This window comes from Martes martes, assembly GCF_963455335.1.
Source record: "Martes martes genome assembly, chromosome: 12".
Taxonomy (NCBI): Eukaryota; Metazoa; Chordata; class Mammalia; order Carnivora; family Mustelidae; genus Martes; species Martes martes.
This window is the reverse complement of record NC_137900.1, coordinates 79,241,257-79,260,812: the sequence shown is the minus strand read 5'-3', so window position 1 is coordinate 79,260,812 and position 19,556 is coordinate 79,241,257. Positions and strand designations below refer to the sequence as shown.

The window sequence follows — 19,556 nt, the reverse complement described above, 5'->3', positions numbered from 1 at the left end:
CCCCCATCGAGGCAAATTGATCCAATCCAGTGGTATGCTGGCAAGCTGGCTCACAGAAAAAAAAAAAAAAATCATATAAAAAGCTTTATATTTTTAGCATTTGCCAATTTCCATGATGTAAAGTCTCCCATCATGTCCAATTTTAAGGCATTAGATTTAATAGCTGTAAAGCAACACCCCTGAGTATTTAACAGCTAGCCCTTGGGAGCCAACTAGAGCTGGTTCCAGCACCCGCTGCCCCAGACCCTCCAACAAACCAGAGCGTATCTCTTAGGAGTTACTGTCTCATCTTTCTGTGTTATCTCCAGTGCCTGACACTGTCTGGCCCCACATAGGGAATACAGCAGCACATATTTGTTGATTGAGGAATTTAAAAAAATTGAATAATGAGTGAGTAACCAAAACTGGGGAGGAGGATGGGAACTGTATCTTTAGCTCTGAAGTAAGAAGGACATAACATCCTCTGACTGTGCACTTGTCTGACCTTGTCTGTGGCCATGAGATGATCTGTTGATGTGGAGTTTGGGTAAAGAATTTGGAAGACTACTGATGCCCTCTTGTTCCTGCTTCCCAGAAGATCGATCTGCCATGAACCAGCGACGCCCTTCCAAATGCACCTGCATTGGAGACATTCCTGATGTAGCCACCACAATCAAGTCACGTCACCTCTGGGTCCTTGCTGCCACTCTGGTAGCAACACTGTTGTCCCCCAGCAGACAGACTGAGCATCGTTAACACCTAATTCCATCAGGCCGTCTCCTTTTCATTGTCCTTTGTTAGCTCTCTCTCATGTCCCTGGCTACCTCCCCAGCCTCAGCTCATGTCACTCACCATTTATTTCTCTACTACATTCCACTCGGGAATATGCATCCTGTTGCTTGGAATACCCTTTCTTCCCGCTGCTGGGACTGGGCTTCACTCTCCCTTTCTAGGGGAGGTCTTTGTGCCATGTTCCCTTGTCCCATCCTGTCCTTCTCTGTCCTCGCATGAATCGGAGTACAAAATGATATATTCACCTCTGCAAATTCCCTTACATATTGAGACGTTCATGAGGGTAGGAGCCACCTCTCTTTCTGGCTGGCTCCCTTTGCCTAGTATTGTTGGGGAACTGGCCATGTTGGTTGGGAGGTCTCCTCCCATGAGTCAGAAGGCTGTCACTTGGCAGGCAGTGTGGCAAAGAGTTTTGAAGGGGCACGGTGGGGTCAGCCTCTTCAGTTCAAATTTTTTAGCTCTGTGATGTTAGGTAGACAGTTGCATTCCTTTGGGCTTAATTTTCTCCTATGCAAAACAGATATGGTAACAGTAACCCCATCACACGGTATCATAAGGATTGCTTAATTTGATGTACAGCATTTAGTCCAGGACTCAGCACAGTTATTATTTTAACCGTGGAAGTTATTATTTTTATTGTGAAACAGAGTGATGCCTCAGCTGAAATTCACACTTAATGACTGTGTTTTACTTTTCTCAGAAAGATCCCACAGTGTCTGTTCCTTCTCTCTAGAAAAAAGTGATTGATGGCAGACTCTGTCATTTATCCACTTATTTATTAACCAAATACTGATTTACCTACTATCCAGTACCAGCTCCGGTGCTAGAGAAAATAAGGCAGGGTCCATGTCCTGGAGGAAGGTGCAGTCACATGGGGAAAGTAGGGCAGGTCACCATTCCTCTCTCCCTGCTTATAGGACTTCACTACATATGCTTTGAAAGTAGTCAGTTGGGATATTGGTCTAGAGAAACAGTAACCTTTGATATGACTCATTGTCTGTAGTTTGAAATAGGAGGGAAAGGAGAAAATGAGGGAGAGAGTGCACATCTCCCGTGTTAGGCTTTGGATAGGACTGAGGCACCGTTATGCCCATTTTATCATTTAAGGCACCTGATAAAACTAGAAAAAAAAAAAAAAGAGAGAGAGAGAGAGAAATGGTCATCCCAGATCATGTAGCCAGAAACTGGTGAATTGGGGAATTTGAACTCTGCTGCCTCTCTCAGTGGTATTTTCCCTTCTTTGAGCTGCTGACTACCTAGGACACTGAGAAGGAAGCAACGTTGCTAATGCTGGTCCTGGTCGACGATTGAAATGGAAGAAGAAATTCATAGTTATGATTCCCAGGGCTGTTGTTACTTCCACTCTAAGCACACCTACATCCTAATCTCAATTCTTCTACGCTTACACATATATTCACATCCCTACACATGCACGTAGTTTCCTATAAAATTTAGTAGGGCTTCTATTTTAGCTCTTCAGGCTGTTCAGGTGTGGGCATTTTATAAATAAATATGCACTAATGTTGCTACTATTATTGCTGTCCCATAAATTTAACAGTGCATGCAGGAAGCTCCAGGTGTGTGGGGCACCTGAATTACGGTTGCTTAGGGAACCACATCCACTGTGCCCCGGCCATGTCTACCCGAGTGATGTGTCTCTATAGCTCCTACTGCAGAAATAACCCATACCCTTCCATCCTAGCACAAGGAGCCAAGTGCCCGTGGGGCTGCGGTAGGGAGCATTTTCACAGATATACAAGGATGTGTGAGTTGGAAACACCATTGCTGACCAGCCCCTCGTCTAGGAGAAGCCATGACCATTCACGCTGACTATAAGTAGAGCAGCCAACAGTCCCTGAGTGCTTAGGACATGCCAGGCAACGGGCTGAGGGCTTGAAATGCATAAAGAGACATCAAGAAATGAAGGCACTTACCCAGGAATATTAGCTAACAATTACCAAGCCTTTCTTACCATCCACCACTGTGCTGGATACTTGTTGCTTTAGCTCAAGTAATCTTGTAAAGTAGGTATTTTAATTATTCTTGTTTTATAAATGGCAGCCCTGAGACTTAGAAAGATCAGATTGCTTGGACCAAAATCTCAAATAGGAGTGGGCAGTGCTGGTGCTGGCTCCCAGCTCTGTGTGATGCTAAGGGCTATGCTCCTAACTCTTCCTTTTTATTAACCACGTAAGCTCACAGTGTTAAGAAATGACTGAGCTGGGTTTCAAGCCCCTTCTGTCTGATTGCAGAGCTCAGAAGCCTTCCATACCACACCAGCTTCACTTCTGGGGTTATGTGCGAACGTAGGATCTCCCAGAGAGAAATGCCATACTAGAGGTAAAGGGGACTTCCTCCACTGGGAAGCCAGACCTGGTTTTGTCATGCGTACTCGGTGTCTCCTTGCTCTCAGTCCTCACCATGTGGGAAGTCTTCATTAAAGCAACCTAGCAGTTTTCCTGGGACAGTGCAATTACGTCTCCTCCGGACCTTCTCGTCTACCGGACTGTGGTCCCTCCAGGTCTGGGCTGGGCCTGCCTCCTCAGTGAGTCCTGCCGCTTGCCCAGATCATAGTGCACACCCGGTGCACAGGGAACCGTTCTGTCAATGAAAGGGGGTCTCTTCTAAACTTGAAAGTCCCTGAGTCTCCTTCTGGGGATGAGGTCTTTTCAGTCTTTCTCATGTATTCATTTAAGTAGGTCCCAGTTTCTAGTTATCTACTGCTGTGCCACAAATGGTCCCCACATTTGCAGATTAAGACAAGAAACACACATTATGTATTTATTATCTCAACAAACATAAGTTTATTAACATTTCTTACCTTGGCAGACATTTATTCTGTGGGTCAGAGACCCAGGTACCATGTAACTGTTCCTGTAGGCTAAGGTTTCTTCTCTTTCTCTCTCTCTCTCTCTTTTTTGAAGATTTTATTTATTTATTTGACAGACAGAGAGAGAGCATGCGCAGGGGGAGGAACAGAGGGAAAGGGAGAAGCAGGTTCCCCGCTGAGTAGGGAGCCTGACATGGGGCTTGATCCCAGGACCCCGAGATCATGGCCTGAGCCGAAGGCAGACGACACTTCCCTGGCTGAGCCACCCAGGCGCTCTCAGCCTAGGGTTTCTCGTGAGACTTCAAGTCAGCTTGTCAGCCAGAGCTGTGGTCCCCTCTCAGGGCTTGACTGGGGAAGGATCTGCTTCCCAGCCCCCTCAAGTGGTGGCAGGATTCCTTTCCACAGGGGCTGTGAGCCAGAGGCCACCCTCACTTCCTTGTCCGGGGGACCTCTCTGTCTGGCAGCTTGACAACACAGCATCTGACTTCACCAGAGCAAGAAAGTGAGAAGAGGCAGAGAGCGTGTGAGCAAGACAGGAGTCACAACCTTCTGTGCCCCTGTCACAGAACTGACATCCCACACTTGCCCTGTATTCCATGTGACTGAAGGAGTTGCTAGGAGAGGGCATCGTATGAGGATGTGAGCTTGAGGAGGCCAGGGCCATCAGGAGCCATTTTAGAAGCAGCTGACCTTGGTCCCCAGCCCTCTTTCCTTTTCTTCAAACCAGATCTCTCTTTCATTTTGGGTGACTCATGCTTTTTCATGTCTGTAGACTTGCAGAATGATTGATCGCCAAGCTTCAGGTTCTCGTGTTCTTTCCAGAATGTTCTTCAGCCTCCTGGTGTGAACAGCCTCTGATTTTCTTATAGACTGTCTTTGCAGAAAAAGATTTCTGCCTCTAACCCAAGCGCCTCTCCGTGTTTTCCGCCCCAGAGGTACACTTGTCGGGTTTTCCTTTGTCACAAGGTCTTCTGATCCCACTCCTTGGGATGATGACGTCCCTGAAGGGTCCTCAGCACCTGACACTGTGTCTGGTGCTTAGGGATACTTACCACATCTTTGCCGACTAGGCGAATGAATGAGGGTGTGTCTGAGTTTTGCCTGGTGCCAGGAGGGCCGGCCTGAAAAGACATGAAGTACCATCTAGGAGAAAGCCCACTGTCCTTGCAGTGGACCACCATTTCCTTCGGAAGCTGCTCCCTCCCGGCCTCTCTGGCCTCCTCTGCCGGCCTTGTGCTGCATGTGCTTGCTGCCCCCCTGCCTCCACTCCAGTTCACAAACGGTGTTCTTCACACGTCTCCTGGATCGATCGCGCGTACGTTTTTCCACTCAGCTAACTCTCATCTTACCAGCCTCAGCTCTCAGGACGCCCAAACCTGGATTAGGGGTCCCCTCTTCTGCACTGACCTCTGCCACCATGGCAGTCTCCTTGCATTACATTCTCTGTTTCGAACCTCCTACCCGACTGGACGCTGAGACCCTTAGTGGCTCTCATCTCTGTATCCCCAGGTCAGTGCAGAATGGGCCCTCAAGAAATCTCTGTTGAACGAATGGATTTCCTCCTGTTACAGATGAGGAGACTGATGTCCAGAGAGGGGAGGGGCTTTGCCGAAGGTTGCGTGGTGACCCGTGGCTGAGCAGTATTCAGGTTTACTCTCTAGTCCCCCCCAAGACAGCACTTTTTACACCAGCCCCAGGCACTCCCTTGCCACTAAAGGACCAGACCTTAGCATGTCCCTTGGGCTAAGACCACTGTTGTTCTTCTGGTGGTGACACATTCAAACCAGCAAGCTTGAAAGGTTTAGGCTCAGAATATCAGCCTGAAATGGGTAGAGGCGTCTGTATGGAAATGGGCTTGGGCAGAAATGCTGCATAGGAACATTTCCTCGCTCTCATTTTTTTCCCTTCTTTTGTTCTCCTTTATATTCTCTCCTCAAAGGTCTAAAGGCAAAGCTGTTTATCTCCAAATGGCTGTTTAAACACAATGCAAATGTACTTTTGCTGAAATGTTAGTGGTCTGAAGAAGAGGCAATGGATTGGAAAACCCAGAGGAAAATGTCCCTCTAGTTAAAGGGCTGGAAGCAGGTGTGTTTATTCTAATCAAGCTCCCAGGTGCTTAGCAGCCAAACTCCTCCATCCAGAAAAGGACAGAGTCCTCTATCCCCTGCAGGGCCCCAGTGCCTTCCTTGGTAAGGGTGAGGGTTTGGATGCCGAGAAGACACTAGGTCTTACAATATGCTTCTTGGGCCGAAGCTCCATCTAGTTCCCTAGATCTGCGGGAGACCCTGATGGTAAGGGAGCCCCAGTGTGATGTGAGGTGAACACAGATGGTGGTGGTCACGCAGACCTAGGTGGAATCTAGGTTGTTTGTGCAACTTGGGACAAGGGTATGATCTCCTTGCGCTTTGATTTTCTCATTTGTAAGATGGAGATCATGGTGCTGAACCCAGAAGGTTGTTTCAAGGACTAGGTGGAACAAGGCAAGTCAGGCACCTAGACTAGGGCCTTGGTTCTCAAAGTTGCTCTTGTGGAATATCTGTTTTCTTTTCTTTTTTTCTGTATTTGGGTGTCTTCTGTGACATCTCCCTCAAGAGGTCCCTCTGCTTGGTCTTCTTTGCGTCAAGGCTAAATGTCCCATGTCTTTTATCTACTGTCCTCTTCTGACGTCACCTCTAGCCTGACCCTGGTTACTCTTCTTGGAACATGGACTACTTGTCTATGTTCTGTTTCCAGCATCACATAGACCCGGGTTACATGACCAGCTCTGCAGCTTGCGAGGTGAGTATCCTTGAGCAAAACACTTCTTTTGTCTGAGCTTCACGTCTCTGATCCACACAATGGGAACCCGAGGAGTGGGTCAAGAGAAAACTGAATAATGGATACAAAGTGTTCCCGTGGAGGTTTAGTGATGTAGCAGGCACTCTGTGTGCATGGGAACCTTCTCTTGCTGAAACTTTACTATCCTTCCAGCCATATGGTCTTTCTTCTACTTCTGAGCTATCTTGAATTTATGCAGATAGTTTTCTGGGTATAAAGGCCAGGCTGTGTATTTACTGGTCCTACCTTTGATGATGATGATGACAATGATGATGATGATGATGATGATGATGAAGGCTACTATTCATCGAGCATCTACTATGCAATGTATGTTTTCCTATTTAATCTTTCTAGCAATGCTGTGGGGTAGATGTCCTTCACATTTTACCAGTTAGGATAATGAGACTTGCCAGCGGTCAATCAAAAAAATAACAGGACTGGGATGTGAACCCAAGTTTCTCTAACTCCGAAGTCCATGTTCTTCCCATTACCTTAGTCTACTATGCTGTGGACTTCGCACCAGTCTGTTGAGGTTGTTGGTGGGAGTATTTGGGTATGGTTCTTTTTGTTTGTATGTTTGACCAAGGTACCCTAGTTGAGCCCACCTGACTTACAGTCGTTCATGTGACCCTATGGCCAGTATCACATGGACAGAGAGTGTAGAATGCACTGTCTATTCCAGGAGATTCTGGTTAGGGTAGGAATATTTGTTAGCAAGTGACAAATATCCCAGGTGGTGAGCTGAGAAACATTGCTGTGGGAACTGGGACCAGTGGGATCTAGGTTTGGCTCTGAACATGAAGACTCTGGACAGAGCTCTTCTCCTAGCCTCTTTCTAACCTTTAGCATGATGGATTGGGCTCACTAATCTAAAGGCACTCCTCCAGCTCTCTTTTCTGGCTGCATGATTATTTACTGCTAGTGGGAGTGAAGGGACAGAAAATGAGTTTGAGGTGAAAGGATATGGGAAGTCTACTTTCTAACCTCAAACCAAAGGGCTGCCTGAGAGAGAGAGGAATGGAGACAAGACTATGGAATCTTAAGGACAGGAACATGTCTAGCTGCTTATAGTTCTAGGAGTAGACTTTCATTTTACACATAGTCCACATTCGGAAGGTTAAGAGTGAAGGGAGATTTGCTAGTACATCATTAAGAGCTTTGGGATCTACATCTGGATTTGAATCCTGGCTCTGCTACTCAGTTTCCTTATTTGAAAAATGAAGTGCTAACAAAAATTTATGGTTGATCAAACAAAGGAATATCTAAAATATTTAGGGTAACATATTATATGTATTAAATGCTCCAAAAATAAAAGATTACCATCACCACCACCACCACCATCATCATCATCATCATCAACAACAACAAAATGGGTTTTCTTTTGAGCTAACAAGCTCCCAGTTTAGGTGATGTTCCAACACAGATTGGATGACCATGGGGTGGAGCATTCTAGGGAGCTACCTGTATTGTGTAATTTGTTAGGGTGAAAGCCTGTTTCGTTTCCAATAAATCTGAGATTCTGTGGCTCCCATTAGAACATGTGATACATGGGACAGGACTTAAGAGGGGTCTGGGGTTTCTGTGAGTTAGGGTAACTTCTAAGAGATGGGAATTCTCTGGTCTTAACAAGTAGGTCTGCCTTAGACATGTTGATGAAAGTAGGAAGAGCACTGCATAGCCATGAGGAATGCGTGCAGCTTGTCACAAGGAAAGGAACAGGCAAATTTAAGTGTATTCAAGGGTTTATGGACCATCAGACAAAACCTTGTTTCCCATTATTTCTCAAGTGCCCTCTGAGAATCAGGACAAAGATGGGAGGAGGAAGGAGCACAGAGATTTGATGGAACCTCCTGCCTTTAGAGGCAGTGAGATAAAATGGAAGAAACATTGAGAATGGAGGTCAACAGATTGGTTTAGAGTCCCTCTCTGCCCTTACTTGTTATGAGCGTTTGGGGAAGTGAATTAAACTCTCGGAGTTTCCATTTCCTCCAGTATCAAAAATGGCAACATTGCCTAGAGTTTACATTGGACATGTGGAACAGAGGAGATTCTGTAGATAAAAGACAACACAGCTGACCCAGTACATGTTAAATGCACAATGAACATTGTTCATTTCCTCCTGCTTTCACAGACCTTGGGCCAATGTCCAGTGACATCTTCTCGGAGAACAGGACAGTGACTTTTTTGTCAAGCTCTGAGAAAAAGCAGCTAAAATGTCCCTTTCATGGAAATGGGAGACAATTGGTCCGATGTTCCTCGGTAGCCATGGAAACGTGTGGCTGCTCTTTGCTCTGTCCCTCTGCACCCAGTACTTTGTCCCCAAGTCTTCCCTGCCACTCCCTGTTCCATCAAGGGTGTGGGCTGAACGCGGTGGTACTGTTCAACAGCCTGTAGTATAAGAGGGTGAACACGAGGGTCAAGCACCAGTGTCTTAAAAACATTTTTATTTTGTAAGTCATTACCAGCTGATGATCACCTGTGACTCTGAAAATCAAGGGCCACCTTTCCTTCCTTCCATCTTTCCTATTTATTTCTGAGCCTTTCTAGAGCTTTAGCTCTCAGAATTGTCACCGTGGTTTCTTTCGCACACTGTAGTTTCATGTTCTAAGGACAGTGTGTTTTTCCTTCCCCTAATGTACTCCATCAGGCTGATAAATACCAGCTGAATAGTCTTTAACCTTTCAAGCTGACCCCTTGTACCTGCTCTTTTCCTTCTTTGCATGTATTTTTTGTGACTCTAAAATTACATTTTCTGTAAACAATCTTTTTCCAATTGAGATATAATTGACATACATCGCTGTATAGGTTTAAGGTGCACAGTGCATATGGGTTTGACTTATACATTTTGTGAAGTGATTACTGCCATAAATATAGTCAGCATCCATCATCTCATATAAATGCAATGAATAGAAAAAGGAAAAAAAAGAAAAAAATGCTTTCATTGTGATGAGAACCCTTAGGATTGACTCTCTTAATAGCATTCATATATGCCATACAGCATGTTAGCAATAGTCATCAAGTTGTCTGTTGCACTCCTAATACTTACTTACCTTATAACTGCAAGTTATAAGTTTCCTCTTCCTCCCCACCCACCCCTCTGCTAAGCACAAAGCTGATCTCTTCTATATGAGTCTGTTTTCATTTCTGTTCTCTTTTAGATTCCACATATAGGTAAGATCACACAGCATTTGTCTTTCTCTGACTTACGTCTTCAGGGTCCATTCATCTTGTCAGAAATGGCAGGATTTTTTCATTTTTACAGCTGAATAATATTCCATTGTATGTATGCATGTATGTAGGTATATGTGCACACACACAACGGATAGTTAGGTTGTTTCATCCCATGGCTGGAATAAATATGCTGTTTTGAACATAGGGGTGCAGATATCTTTTGAGTTTATGGTGAAATTCCATTTTCTTTTTATGCTTGGGAACCGGAAGCATATAGACATTGGAGTCAGACAAGACTGACCATGAGATTTTCCTCTGTCATTTCCCAGTGGTTAAATCTTGGTGTTCCCATTTTCAGCTAGAAGTAAGAGTCTCTGCCTTGCGAGGCTGTTGAGAAGCTAACAGGCAAATGTAACTAGAATCTTTAACACAGGGCCTGACATAGGGGAAACAGTTAATTATTGGGAACTGTAGACATGATTAATAGCAACTTTTGTGTGCTTTTTTTAAAAGTAGCTCATTATTTTTTCCTACTTTGTTTCATGGGATAATGGCTCTGTAATATATTAATACTTTTGGGAAACATCAGGTTAGATTTTGCTAAAGAGAATCCAATGCAGGCCTTTTCAGAGATTTTAATACCTGATACGTAAATATAGAAACTCTGGTACTTTAAGAGGTGAATATATAATGTAGCATGTCCCAGAATTCTTTGAAAATGGAACTTTTGTGCTCGAGATACATTTTATTTGATGGGAAATTCTTCTATGGCTCTTTGGGACATTCAGATACATTTGTGTGGCCAGTGGGTCCATAGATGGGGGCACAGATTCTCATCTTACCTTCATACCTTGCCTTCGAGGCCTGGGTATAGTGTTGTGAAAAGGACACTAGACTATGGCTCAGAAGATGTGGCTTCTGGGCCCAGTTATTCCTCCGATGTCTAGATAGGCGTGCGCCATGAAGTCTCAGGCTCCTTTGTACACTGAAGATAGTAGCAATGCTTATGACATAGAATTTTGGTGGAAAGTGGATGAGATATTTGAGAATAATTTGTAAACTAAGAAGAAGTGAAAAAATGTGGTGCCATCTTTGTCACCAACACCATTGTTACATCTTCACTGTCATCAGCTGAAAGTGACATTCATACGTCCAGGCTCCCCCATCTACAGCTGTCATAGAGAAATCCAAAGATCAGCTGTCTGGAGCCCCATGCCACGTCTGACACCAGGGGCTTTATCTTCAATAAAGTGCCACCATCCAACATCTGTCTTTGGAGCAGAGCCAGCCAATGTTGTTCCCCAGTGGCCCCAGTAGGACACTGAACTAGTTGACGCCAGGTAGTATTTTCTGAAGCTCAGAAAGGAAGAGAAGGAGCCATCTAGTTCACCTCTCTCACCATCTGCTCTCCTTGTAAAGTCCCCTCTGGTGATATGGGGTGTTCCCTTGAAGGGGTGTGCCCTTGAAGACCTGTGGTCAGTATCAGGTGGGATGATGAGACCACTGTGAGTCCCGTCGTAGTTGCCACAGGGCTCTAGGACAAGCTGAGGTCTGTAAGCAGCTTGCCAGTTGGGCTGATTATTCTCTGCTCAGGCTATATCTGGCATGTTGATAGCGAAGTTATAGAGGGTAGTGGCTAAGAACTTGGTTTTTCATTTCAGCCCTATAAGCTTTGAGCTGCATGACCCTTGGTGAGTGGTGAGTTCAATTTCCTCCTGTGTAAAATATGAATGATAATAGAGAACATCTCATGAAGTTTCTGTGAAGATAAAGTGAGATACTACATGAAAAAATGTTTATATTATATAGCACATGAATGTTTTAATAAATAGTAGTGATTATGATGCTGATACCGATGATGGTGATGGTGGTAATGGTGATATTCTTTGCATGGGGAAGTCATTGTTAAAAAAAAAAAAGAAAAGGAAAATCCATACAAAGTATAATAAAGAACCTCAAAATATGATTTGAGATATAAAGTCAGGCTAGCAACTTTTGGTTTGGAGGACAGAAGGCTCAAGACAACCTAAGTGCCACCTTTCACTAACTGTAGAGCTGCCCCCAAAGAGGAAGTATTAGGTGTAGCTTATTTGACCTGGAAAGCAGAAGCTGGCTTGTAGAGAGAGCACCCAGCACCATGAGAACAACTGTCTGAGAGGAGAATTGGGGCTTCTTCAGGGTTGAGTTTGCTATCTCTGGAGGTATGCCTAGGCTGGATGAACCCTTGCACAGACTTACAAAGGAAGGTCCTACGGAAGATTGGGAAAACTACAAATGATTTAAAGGATACCACAGATGTGAAAGTGCCAAGGTCAAAGAGCCAAAGGACGCAAGAAACTGGTTCGCGCCAAAGATAGAAGGAGATGAGGAGAGACTTGGCCCCAGGTGGACAAAGTAGGGGCTGAGGGGAGAAGAATGCCTCCTCTTGAGACATCACACTGAAGTAGTATGTGCACAACTCAGCCATGAGGCAGCCCGAGGATAGGGGGCCACCTTCCGTAGAGTTCTGAGAAAGTCACAATGTTAAGTATTCATTCCTCCTGGTTCCAACGTGACACTTGCACTTGTCAGACGATGTGCCCTAATTTTAGCTTCCAGAAATACACAAAGAAGTGCAGAGGTGCTAGAGCCCAGATGTGGCAGGGATCGCATGAGGCATTCAATGAGGTTCGTGGTAGGTAGCTGCGAGAGGCTTAGCAGCCTTCAGTTAGGTTTTTGTATGATTTCTTCCTGGAGAGGTGCGAGGGTGGGGGTGGGGGGACTCATCTTTACCAAAGAGAGTAAATGAATACATTTGACTAGAAAAGAACCAGTAGCAATATTTTAGTACTGATAACTTCTCGGTAGAATGGAGAACAATATTTAAGCATTCATTCATTCATTCATTCATTCATTCAACTGATATTTATTGAGCACCTAATTTACTCAGACACACAGACCCTGGAAATACTAGGAGGGCACAAAATATGAGGTCTGCCATGTAGCAGACACACAATAAGTAATTAGTTATTGAATGAATTAATTCTCAGATAAGGTCATTGAGGCTTAGAGGAGTAAGGTGACTTGCCCATGGGGGCCAGCAGCTAAGTACAATGGCCAGAATTCCAGCTTGAGCCAAAGAGTCATATGTCCTGCTGGTATCTGCAGGCAGTGGGGATTTGAAGAACTGAGAAGAAAGGAAAGATAAAGTACATGTGCCTAGCATTACACATACACCCTCCCATTTCATCAAAATAGCTTGTCCGCTAGTTACGGGCTATAATTGCCATTTCATAGATCAGAACACTGAGGCTCTGAGAGCATAGGTAACTTGCCACAAGTTAGCTATTAATTGGAAGAGTCTGGATTCCAATCTCTCTGTTTAAAACCCAAACCCAGGGGCACCTGGGTGGCTCAGTGGGTTAAGCCTCTGCCTTCAGCTCAGGTCATGATCCCAGGGTCCTGGGATCGAGTCCCGCATCGGGCTCTCTGCTCAGTGGGGAGCCTGCTTCCCCCTCTCTCTCTGCCGGCCTCTCTGACTACTTGTGATCTCTGTCTGTCAAATAAATAAATAAACTCTTTAAAAAAAAATAAAATAAAACCCAAACCCAGCCTCTTCCTCCTTTTCTAAGTGGCTTTTTTTAACCTGTTGGGCTCCTCCATCCTAATATCCTGGGCTCCTAGAATCCTTGTCCCTCACCCCAACCCCATATGTCATTTGAAGGAAGAAATGACTTCACAGCCGGGGACCTAGTCTCTTGTCCCCCAGAGATATCAGGAGGAAGGAATCAATGGAGCTATGGCTGCTTTAAGTTTTCGGAACACAGTGGTCTGATGGGGTTAGATCTATTTTTTTTTTTTCATTGTAAAATGTGATTGATTCAATTCCAAATTTAGCTTAGATTTGATTGTCTTCTCTCAACCTGGCATCTCCAAACTGAGAATCAGTCAAACCCCAAATTATAGGCAGCGTGTGGCTCAACAATGCTGAGTGATTTCCGGTCGAATTTCTCAAGCAATGCATTTTATGCCATTCTCTGTTGCCATGAGAGAAGTTGAGGGGTAAGAGGGAGGGGAAATGAAAGGGAAATTAGATTATTAACTTTCTCCAGTTCCAGCAATCAATACACCCTGGTGTAATTCTATTCCGACAGCACAGCTCGCTCTCTCTCTCTCTCTCTCTTACAAGTGACAGGGAGGAAACTATGAACCAGGATGCAATACAGAAACAACTATGACCCTAGCCATCTGACAATGCTCATGTTATGACCTGGAGCTATCATTTATTGATCTGGAGCTCTCATTTATTGATTTATTTTTTGCCAGTTGCATGTGTTATCTTTTATCCTCCAATCTTCTCTGAAAGAAGAGCATTCTTTCCATTTTTCAGGTGGGAATATTTTATTAGTGTTAGATCAACTGGCAAGCATCCCATGGAGATGTTGTGTTTAAGCCAGGACCTAAACACAGCCAGGTCTAGCTTCAGAAGTCCTGCTCTTTCTGCAACTACATGATGCCAATATGGGACCTTTGTTGTGGAATGAGGTGGAAGGTAATATGATATGGGAGAGGATGGAAAGGACTGGTTCTTATCTCTTCTCTGCCACATACAAATTGAGTGACCTTGACCTTAGAAAGTCATTTGGTTGCTCTGTCCCTTTGTTCATGTGTAAAATGGGGATAGTGGTGACTGTTCCTTTAAATAATTAAATGAGGTAATTCTCCACTAAAATGTAAGCCTCGGGGACCTTGGCTTTGTTCACTGTCATTTCCTCTTTGCCTAGAACAATGTGGAGAAAAGGTGGTGTTCAATCAAAATTGGTTGAATGGATGGATGGATGGATGGATGGATAGATGTGAGTGCTAGGCGTAGTGCCAGGATCATAGTAAGCATTTTGCAAAGGTTGGTTCTCTTCCCTGTCTCTGCTTCCTACAATGCAATACAGAACCTGGATGAGAAGGAGGTGGGTTTTTTGGGAGAGAAAGTTTCTACCTTGCTGCTGTCTATAGCTTCTACTCAGAGCTAAATGCTGGTGATCAGTTCCCTGGGCCAGGAACTCTTAAGAAGTCACCTCTGTTTGAGTTCCACTGCGAAGTTTCTGCCAGATCTAGTTGCCATGGAAACTCCCCAAGCACCATGGGCGGCTCCACAGGCATCTGGCCTAAGTGTAGACTTGACCTGCGTGCTTTTTTCTTTCTGAACTTCAGAGACAACTGTGCTGATTTCAGGTTTTTGCTGAGTGAATGGCTACCCCAGGACACTGTTCATTCACGTTCTCCCTTCCACTTCCTCCCTCTTGCTCTGACTTGCCCTTACTATCCACTCTTTTTGTCTTCAGTTCCTTAAAGAGTACTTCAGTTCCTAATATGTTCTGATAATGTGTTGGACAAAGAAGTAAATGAGTCCTGGTTTCTGCCATCGATGATTAAATACTGATACTTGGCTTGGAAGTGATTAGTTACCAAGGGCCTACCATGTGCTAAAAGCTGTGCTAGGCATTTGACATTTGCTGTCTCATTTAGCTCTTAACCACACTCTTAAAGGATGTATTGTCTTATTCCCATTTTCCAGATGAGAAAACTGAGAGGCAATATGCTAAAGTGACTTCACCCCCCACCCCCACTGACTCCTAATACACTGTGGTTGACTGTGAAGGTTTAAATGACATGGGACCTAGGACAGCTAGGCCAGCGTGAGTCCAAGGAGATAGTGTGAGCAATCCCACACCTGCCCATCAGCCCTCTTCTCCCAACCAGAAACCAGCCCTGTGGGGCCTGGATGGGATTTCTGGTAGTTGGTTAGTTAGTGAAAGGAATGTCTTGGTTACTTCCATCTCTGCAGCTGTGTGGGCCACATCTGAGAGATGCCTTCCCGGAGCCCCACAGTGTGCTAGTGTCCATCCAGGGCACCCGTCTTCCCAATGCCAAGAGCCTGTACCTTTCACATCTCACTTCTGGGTCACCTTCCCAAGAATGTGTTCATGCTGGACTCATCCTTATATGTGTGTCCCCTCAGAACAGACTCCACAGAATCTTGAGTGGAAACTCAGTGCTCTCACTGACTGCTCTTTGGGGGTTTTGTTAAGGATGTAGGCATGGGATAATATGTTGACTTTTTAAGGAGAGACTTACCCAAAGTGCCAACTCCTAGTCCATACCCTTTCTAGGAGAAAACACCAATGTTAGCTTGCTTATGTTATTTGGTACTAAGCTGTTTATATTTCAGAGTTTGAAACAGCTTTTTGTGGTTCCTAGGGGAGAGAGAAAATGTGTTCCCCTTTTTCGGGGTGGTCATTTTAGGCTTAGAGATGTCCTATCCACCTGACACCAGGATCAACTCTTTAAATTTTACATTTGCTATCCCATTTAACAAATATTCAACAAATACGGTAACCACAAATAGAGGAATAGTCTCTACCATAACCTATGCCTTGTCCTAGGACTAGGGATGAAGATCAGGATGCTATTCTTAATCTAAGGAATTTTTAGGCGCCAGGCACTGAGCTTAGTGTGAGAAATGTAAAGATGGCGAAGATGGGATTCCTTTCTTCAGGAAGCTCACTGTTTTGGGGACACCTGGGTGGCTCTGCGAGTTGAGCAACTGCCTTCAGCTCAGGTCATGATCCCTGGGATGGAGTCCTGCATCGGGCTCCTTGCTCAGTCGGGAGTCTGCTTCTCCCTTGCCTGCTACTCCCCCCGCTAGTGTCCTCTCCCTCTCTCTCTGACAAATAAATAAATAAAGTCTTTCTTAAAAAAAGCTCACTGTTTATTAAGAAAAAGAAATATCCATAGAAAAAATCCAAAGTCAGCTGTCCATGGGGTTCTTGTTCCACTAGGATTCACCAGCCTGGCAATGTTGCTGGTTTGGGATTGGCCTGCTTTTTGATTGGTCAGCCCCTGTGTCTGTTTACTAATATTTTACTATCATCCCTGGGAGTTTGGGTGCATTTGCTGAGATTCTAACATGCCCCAGACCCTGTGCTAGGCATCGGGATACAATGATAAGCAAAGAGCATGGCGCCTGCCATCAGGAGGTTACCATCTAGTTACTAGAATCTAGTGTTTGAATGAGATACCTGGAGAAACACAGCAAATGTAGGCTGTGTGTTTGCCTAGAGGGAGAGGAATCTACGTTTGTGATTAATTTCAATGTGTGATAAGGAACACAGAAACAAGTGGATTTCTATGCAAAGGAAATAATACCTTTGCTCATGTTAGCATGATGAAGTGTTGACTGGGGTGGCACTGCAGTTAGGCAGCCCTGCCCCCCCCCCACCACCACCTGGGCCAGGAAGTGGAGAGCACCGGGAGGCGTGAGTGCCGAGACCCACCGTGAAAGGCCTCGGATGCCAGGCTGATGAGCATGGATGTCATCTTGTGCCCGGATACTGTAAAATATCTCAAGGGGTTCCAGCGGGGAACGCGATGGGAAGATGTGTCCATACTTTGCTCATTCCACATGCAATCAGACGATAGAGGCGAGGAGAGGAAAGAGGTGTAAATGCTAAGGACGCAGAGTAAATAGGAACTATAAAGGAAGAAAACAGAAGTGTGATGGACATCTAGGTGAATGATGGCGTTTTCTATAAGTTGGGGAGCCCGGGAGGAGGAGGTAGAGGGGGAAGCACAGGTTTAAAGAGGAAATAACGTGCAGTTTTGAATGTGTTTATCCCTTGGGACTTCCATCGGAAGATGTCTGGGAGGTTTGGGCAGAATGATTTGCTCAAAAGAAGAGCCTTGTGGTTGATAGAAATTTTGGGAGCCGTTGCTCTAAAAATAGTAATTGAAACCTTGAAAGTCGATGTGAATAACATGTGAATAACAAGGCCTAAAGAATGAGACCAGTGGATCCTAGGGTCCTGGGATCGAGCCCCGAGTCTGGCTCTCTGCTCAGCGGGGGGCCTGCTTCGCCCTCTCTCTCTGCCTGCCTCTCTGCCTACTTGCGATCTCTGTCTGTCAAATAAGTAAATAAAATCTAAAAGAAAAAAAAAAAAAGAGTGAGACCAGTGGGGGCTTAGGACACAGTCCACAGAATTTCTTTGCTGGCCCAGCACTATGCTGGCCATGCACATCTAATCTACTCATTCTACTGCACCCATTAAACTGTCTCTCATTTTCCCAGGCAAAACTCTCCTCCCCATCCTGTGCCCTCTCTATTAGTTTCTACCACAACTTGCCTTGGATTCTAACTAGCTGTGGGTATGCCTGCCTTTGCTCCCTAGTCTCCAAGTTCCTGAAGATCAGAAACTATTCTGCTCCTGCTCTATGTGTGTCTACATAATAGGTGCTCAGTAAAAGCCTGTGAAATTAATTTGAACTGATTAGCTTCCACCATTCTGTGAAAGCCAGTTCGGTGACAGACATTGTGTATACACTATACCATGTCATCACAACCTGTGAGCTATTTCCTACTACCCTCATCATACATGTATGAAAACTGAGGTTCACAGAAGGAAATAGTCACACAACCAACAAGGTTGCTAAAGCCCAAAGTTGAACCCATGGATGTCGAACTCCAAAGCCCATGCTCATTCCTCGAGGCTCAATGAATTCAACACTTCTTTTTTGTTCCTACTTGCTTCTAATGCCAGTAGAGAGTTTAATGCCATCCAAATAATATCAGGAATAACCAGCCTAATTGAGAGGGTGGGAGGGAGAATTGCCACAATTTCCATGAAGCTTGTTTCTTTCATCTACATCAAAGGGCATAATAAGTCCATTTTCTAGAGAGTTAAGTTGAGACCCAACAAGGGCTACTGAGATGTCATGGCGGGCACAGAAGTTAGAAAATACGGTTTCTTTTCCCGGTTCTCATTTGGAAAAGAGCAGGATTCCCAAATTCCATGCTATGCCTATTTTCTCACCCCATGGACTTATGTATCTCTGTGTGTATTTTTGTTACCAGGTTTGCTAAAAAGCCCAGTGAACAAGACAGCCTTGACGCTGATTGCTGTGAGCTCCTGTATCCTGGCGATGGTGTGCGGCAGTCAGATGTCCTGTCCACTTACCGTGAAGGTGACTCTGCATGTGCCTGAGCACTTCATTGCAGACGGTAAGAAGCAAGCATGAAAGATACCCCGTACATGTTCATCACCTTGCAGCCCCCGCTGGTCAGATGTCCTCCATGCACGGCCCAACTTCACAATTAGATTTTTTTTTTTTTAAAGAGCATTCAAATCCAAGGGCCTTAAGGAGGCCCTTATGATTTGGAATCCTGTATTATTGGAATGGAATTACACTGATTTTTGCCATGGGGAAAGATGAGATTTGTTAAATAAAGGAAGAATTCAAACATGAGTGCAGAAAGATTGAGCTACTTCAGAAAACCTACTGTTTCTTACTATGCTTCTGAATCCTATTCATAACTAAAAATATCCCCCCAAAATACTATTCGCTAATTTAAAAATATGACAGGCAAGATCATATGAGCTTTATTGGAATTTCCTGAATATCCTGGAGAACACTCACATTTCATTCCCTGTAAATGTACTTTATAAGTATGTTATATCCTACACTTCACCCAATTAATTTGAGTTAATGAGACACTGTAGTCACTATAATCATTTGCAAAACATGGCCCAAGAAACTGATTAAGGTGCTTGAGATCTATTGTTAAAGTGCCCTCCAAAAAGTCGTTCCACTTTACATACTCCAGCGGGATATGATGGCACCCGTTTTCCCAAATGCTTGCCCAAGTGCTTGGCATTCCTGTTCATAAGTGTATTGAAGACTATCAGCAGTACAATGAAGGAGACATATTAAGTGTGCAGCTTAATGAATTTGTACAGAAGAGTCCGCTCAGATTAAACCACACAACATTCCCAGTTCCTTCAGCTTCCTTATACTCCCTCCCTGTTAATGCCCTCCCAGAGGTGACCACCCTCTGACTTCTGGCACCATATTAGCACCATTATTTGTTTAGAACTTTTTCCAGTTGGATGTGTATTGAATGTTTTTGACATCCTTACTCGATATTTGTCAACCTTAT

The 19,556-nt window shown here is 44.6% G+C and overlaps 1 protein-coding gene across 4 annotated transcripts in view; it reads left to right on the top strand.

Annotated features, from left to right (window-relative positions):
* Positions 1-19,556, top strand: part of ASTN2 (astrotactin 2) — a gene marked incomplete at its 5' end in the record, with an annotated part of 861,701 nt that overhangs the window by 328,231 nt on the left and 513,914 nt on the right. For all 4 annotated transcript variants that reach the window (XM_080820162.1, XM_080820161.1, XM_080820159.1 and 1 more), the window contains one exon: positions 18,474-18,620. In XM_080820162.1, coding sequence (XP_080676288.1) covers positions 18,474-18,620 — 147 coding nt within the window. The remainder of the gene's footprint in view (positions 1-18,473; positions 18,621-19,556) is intronic.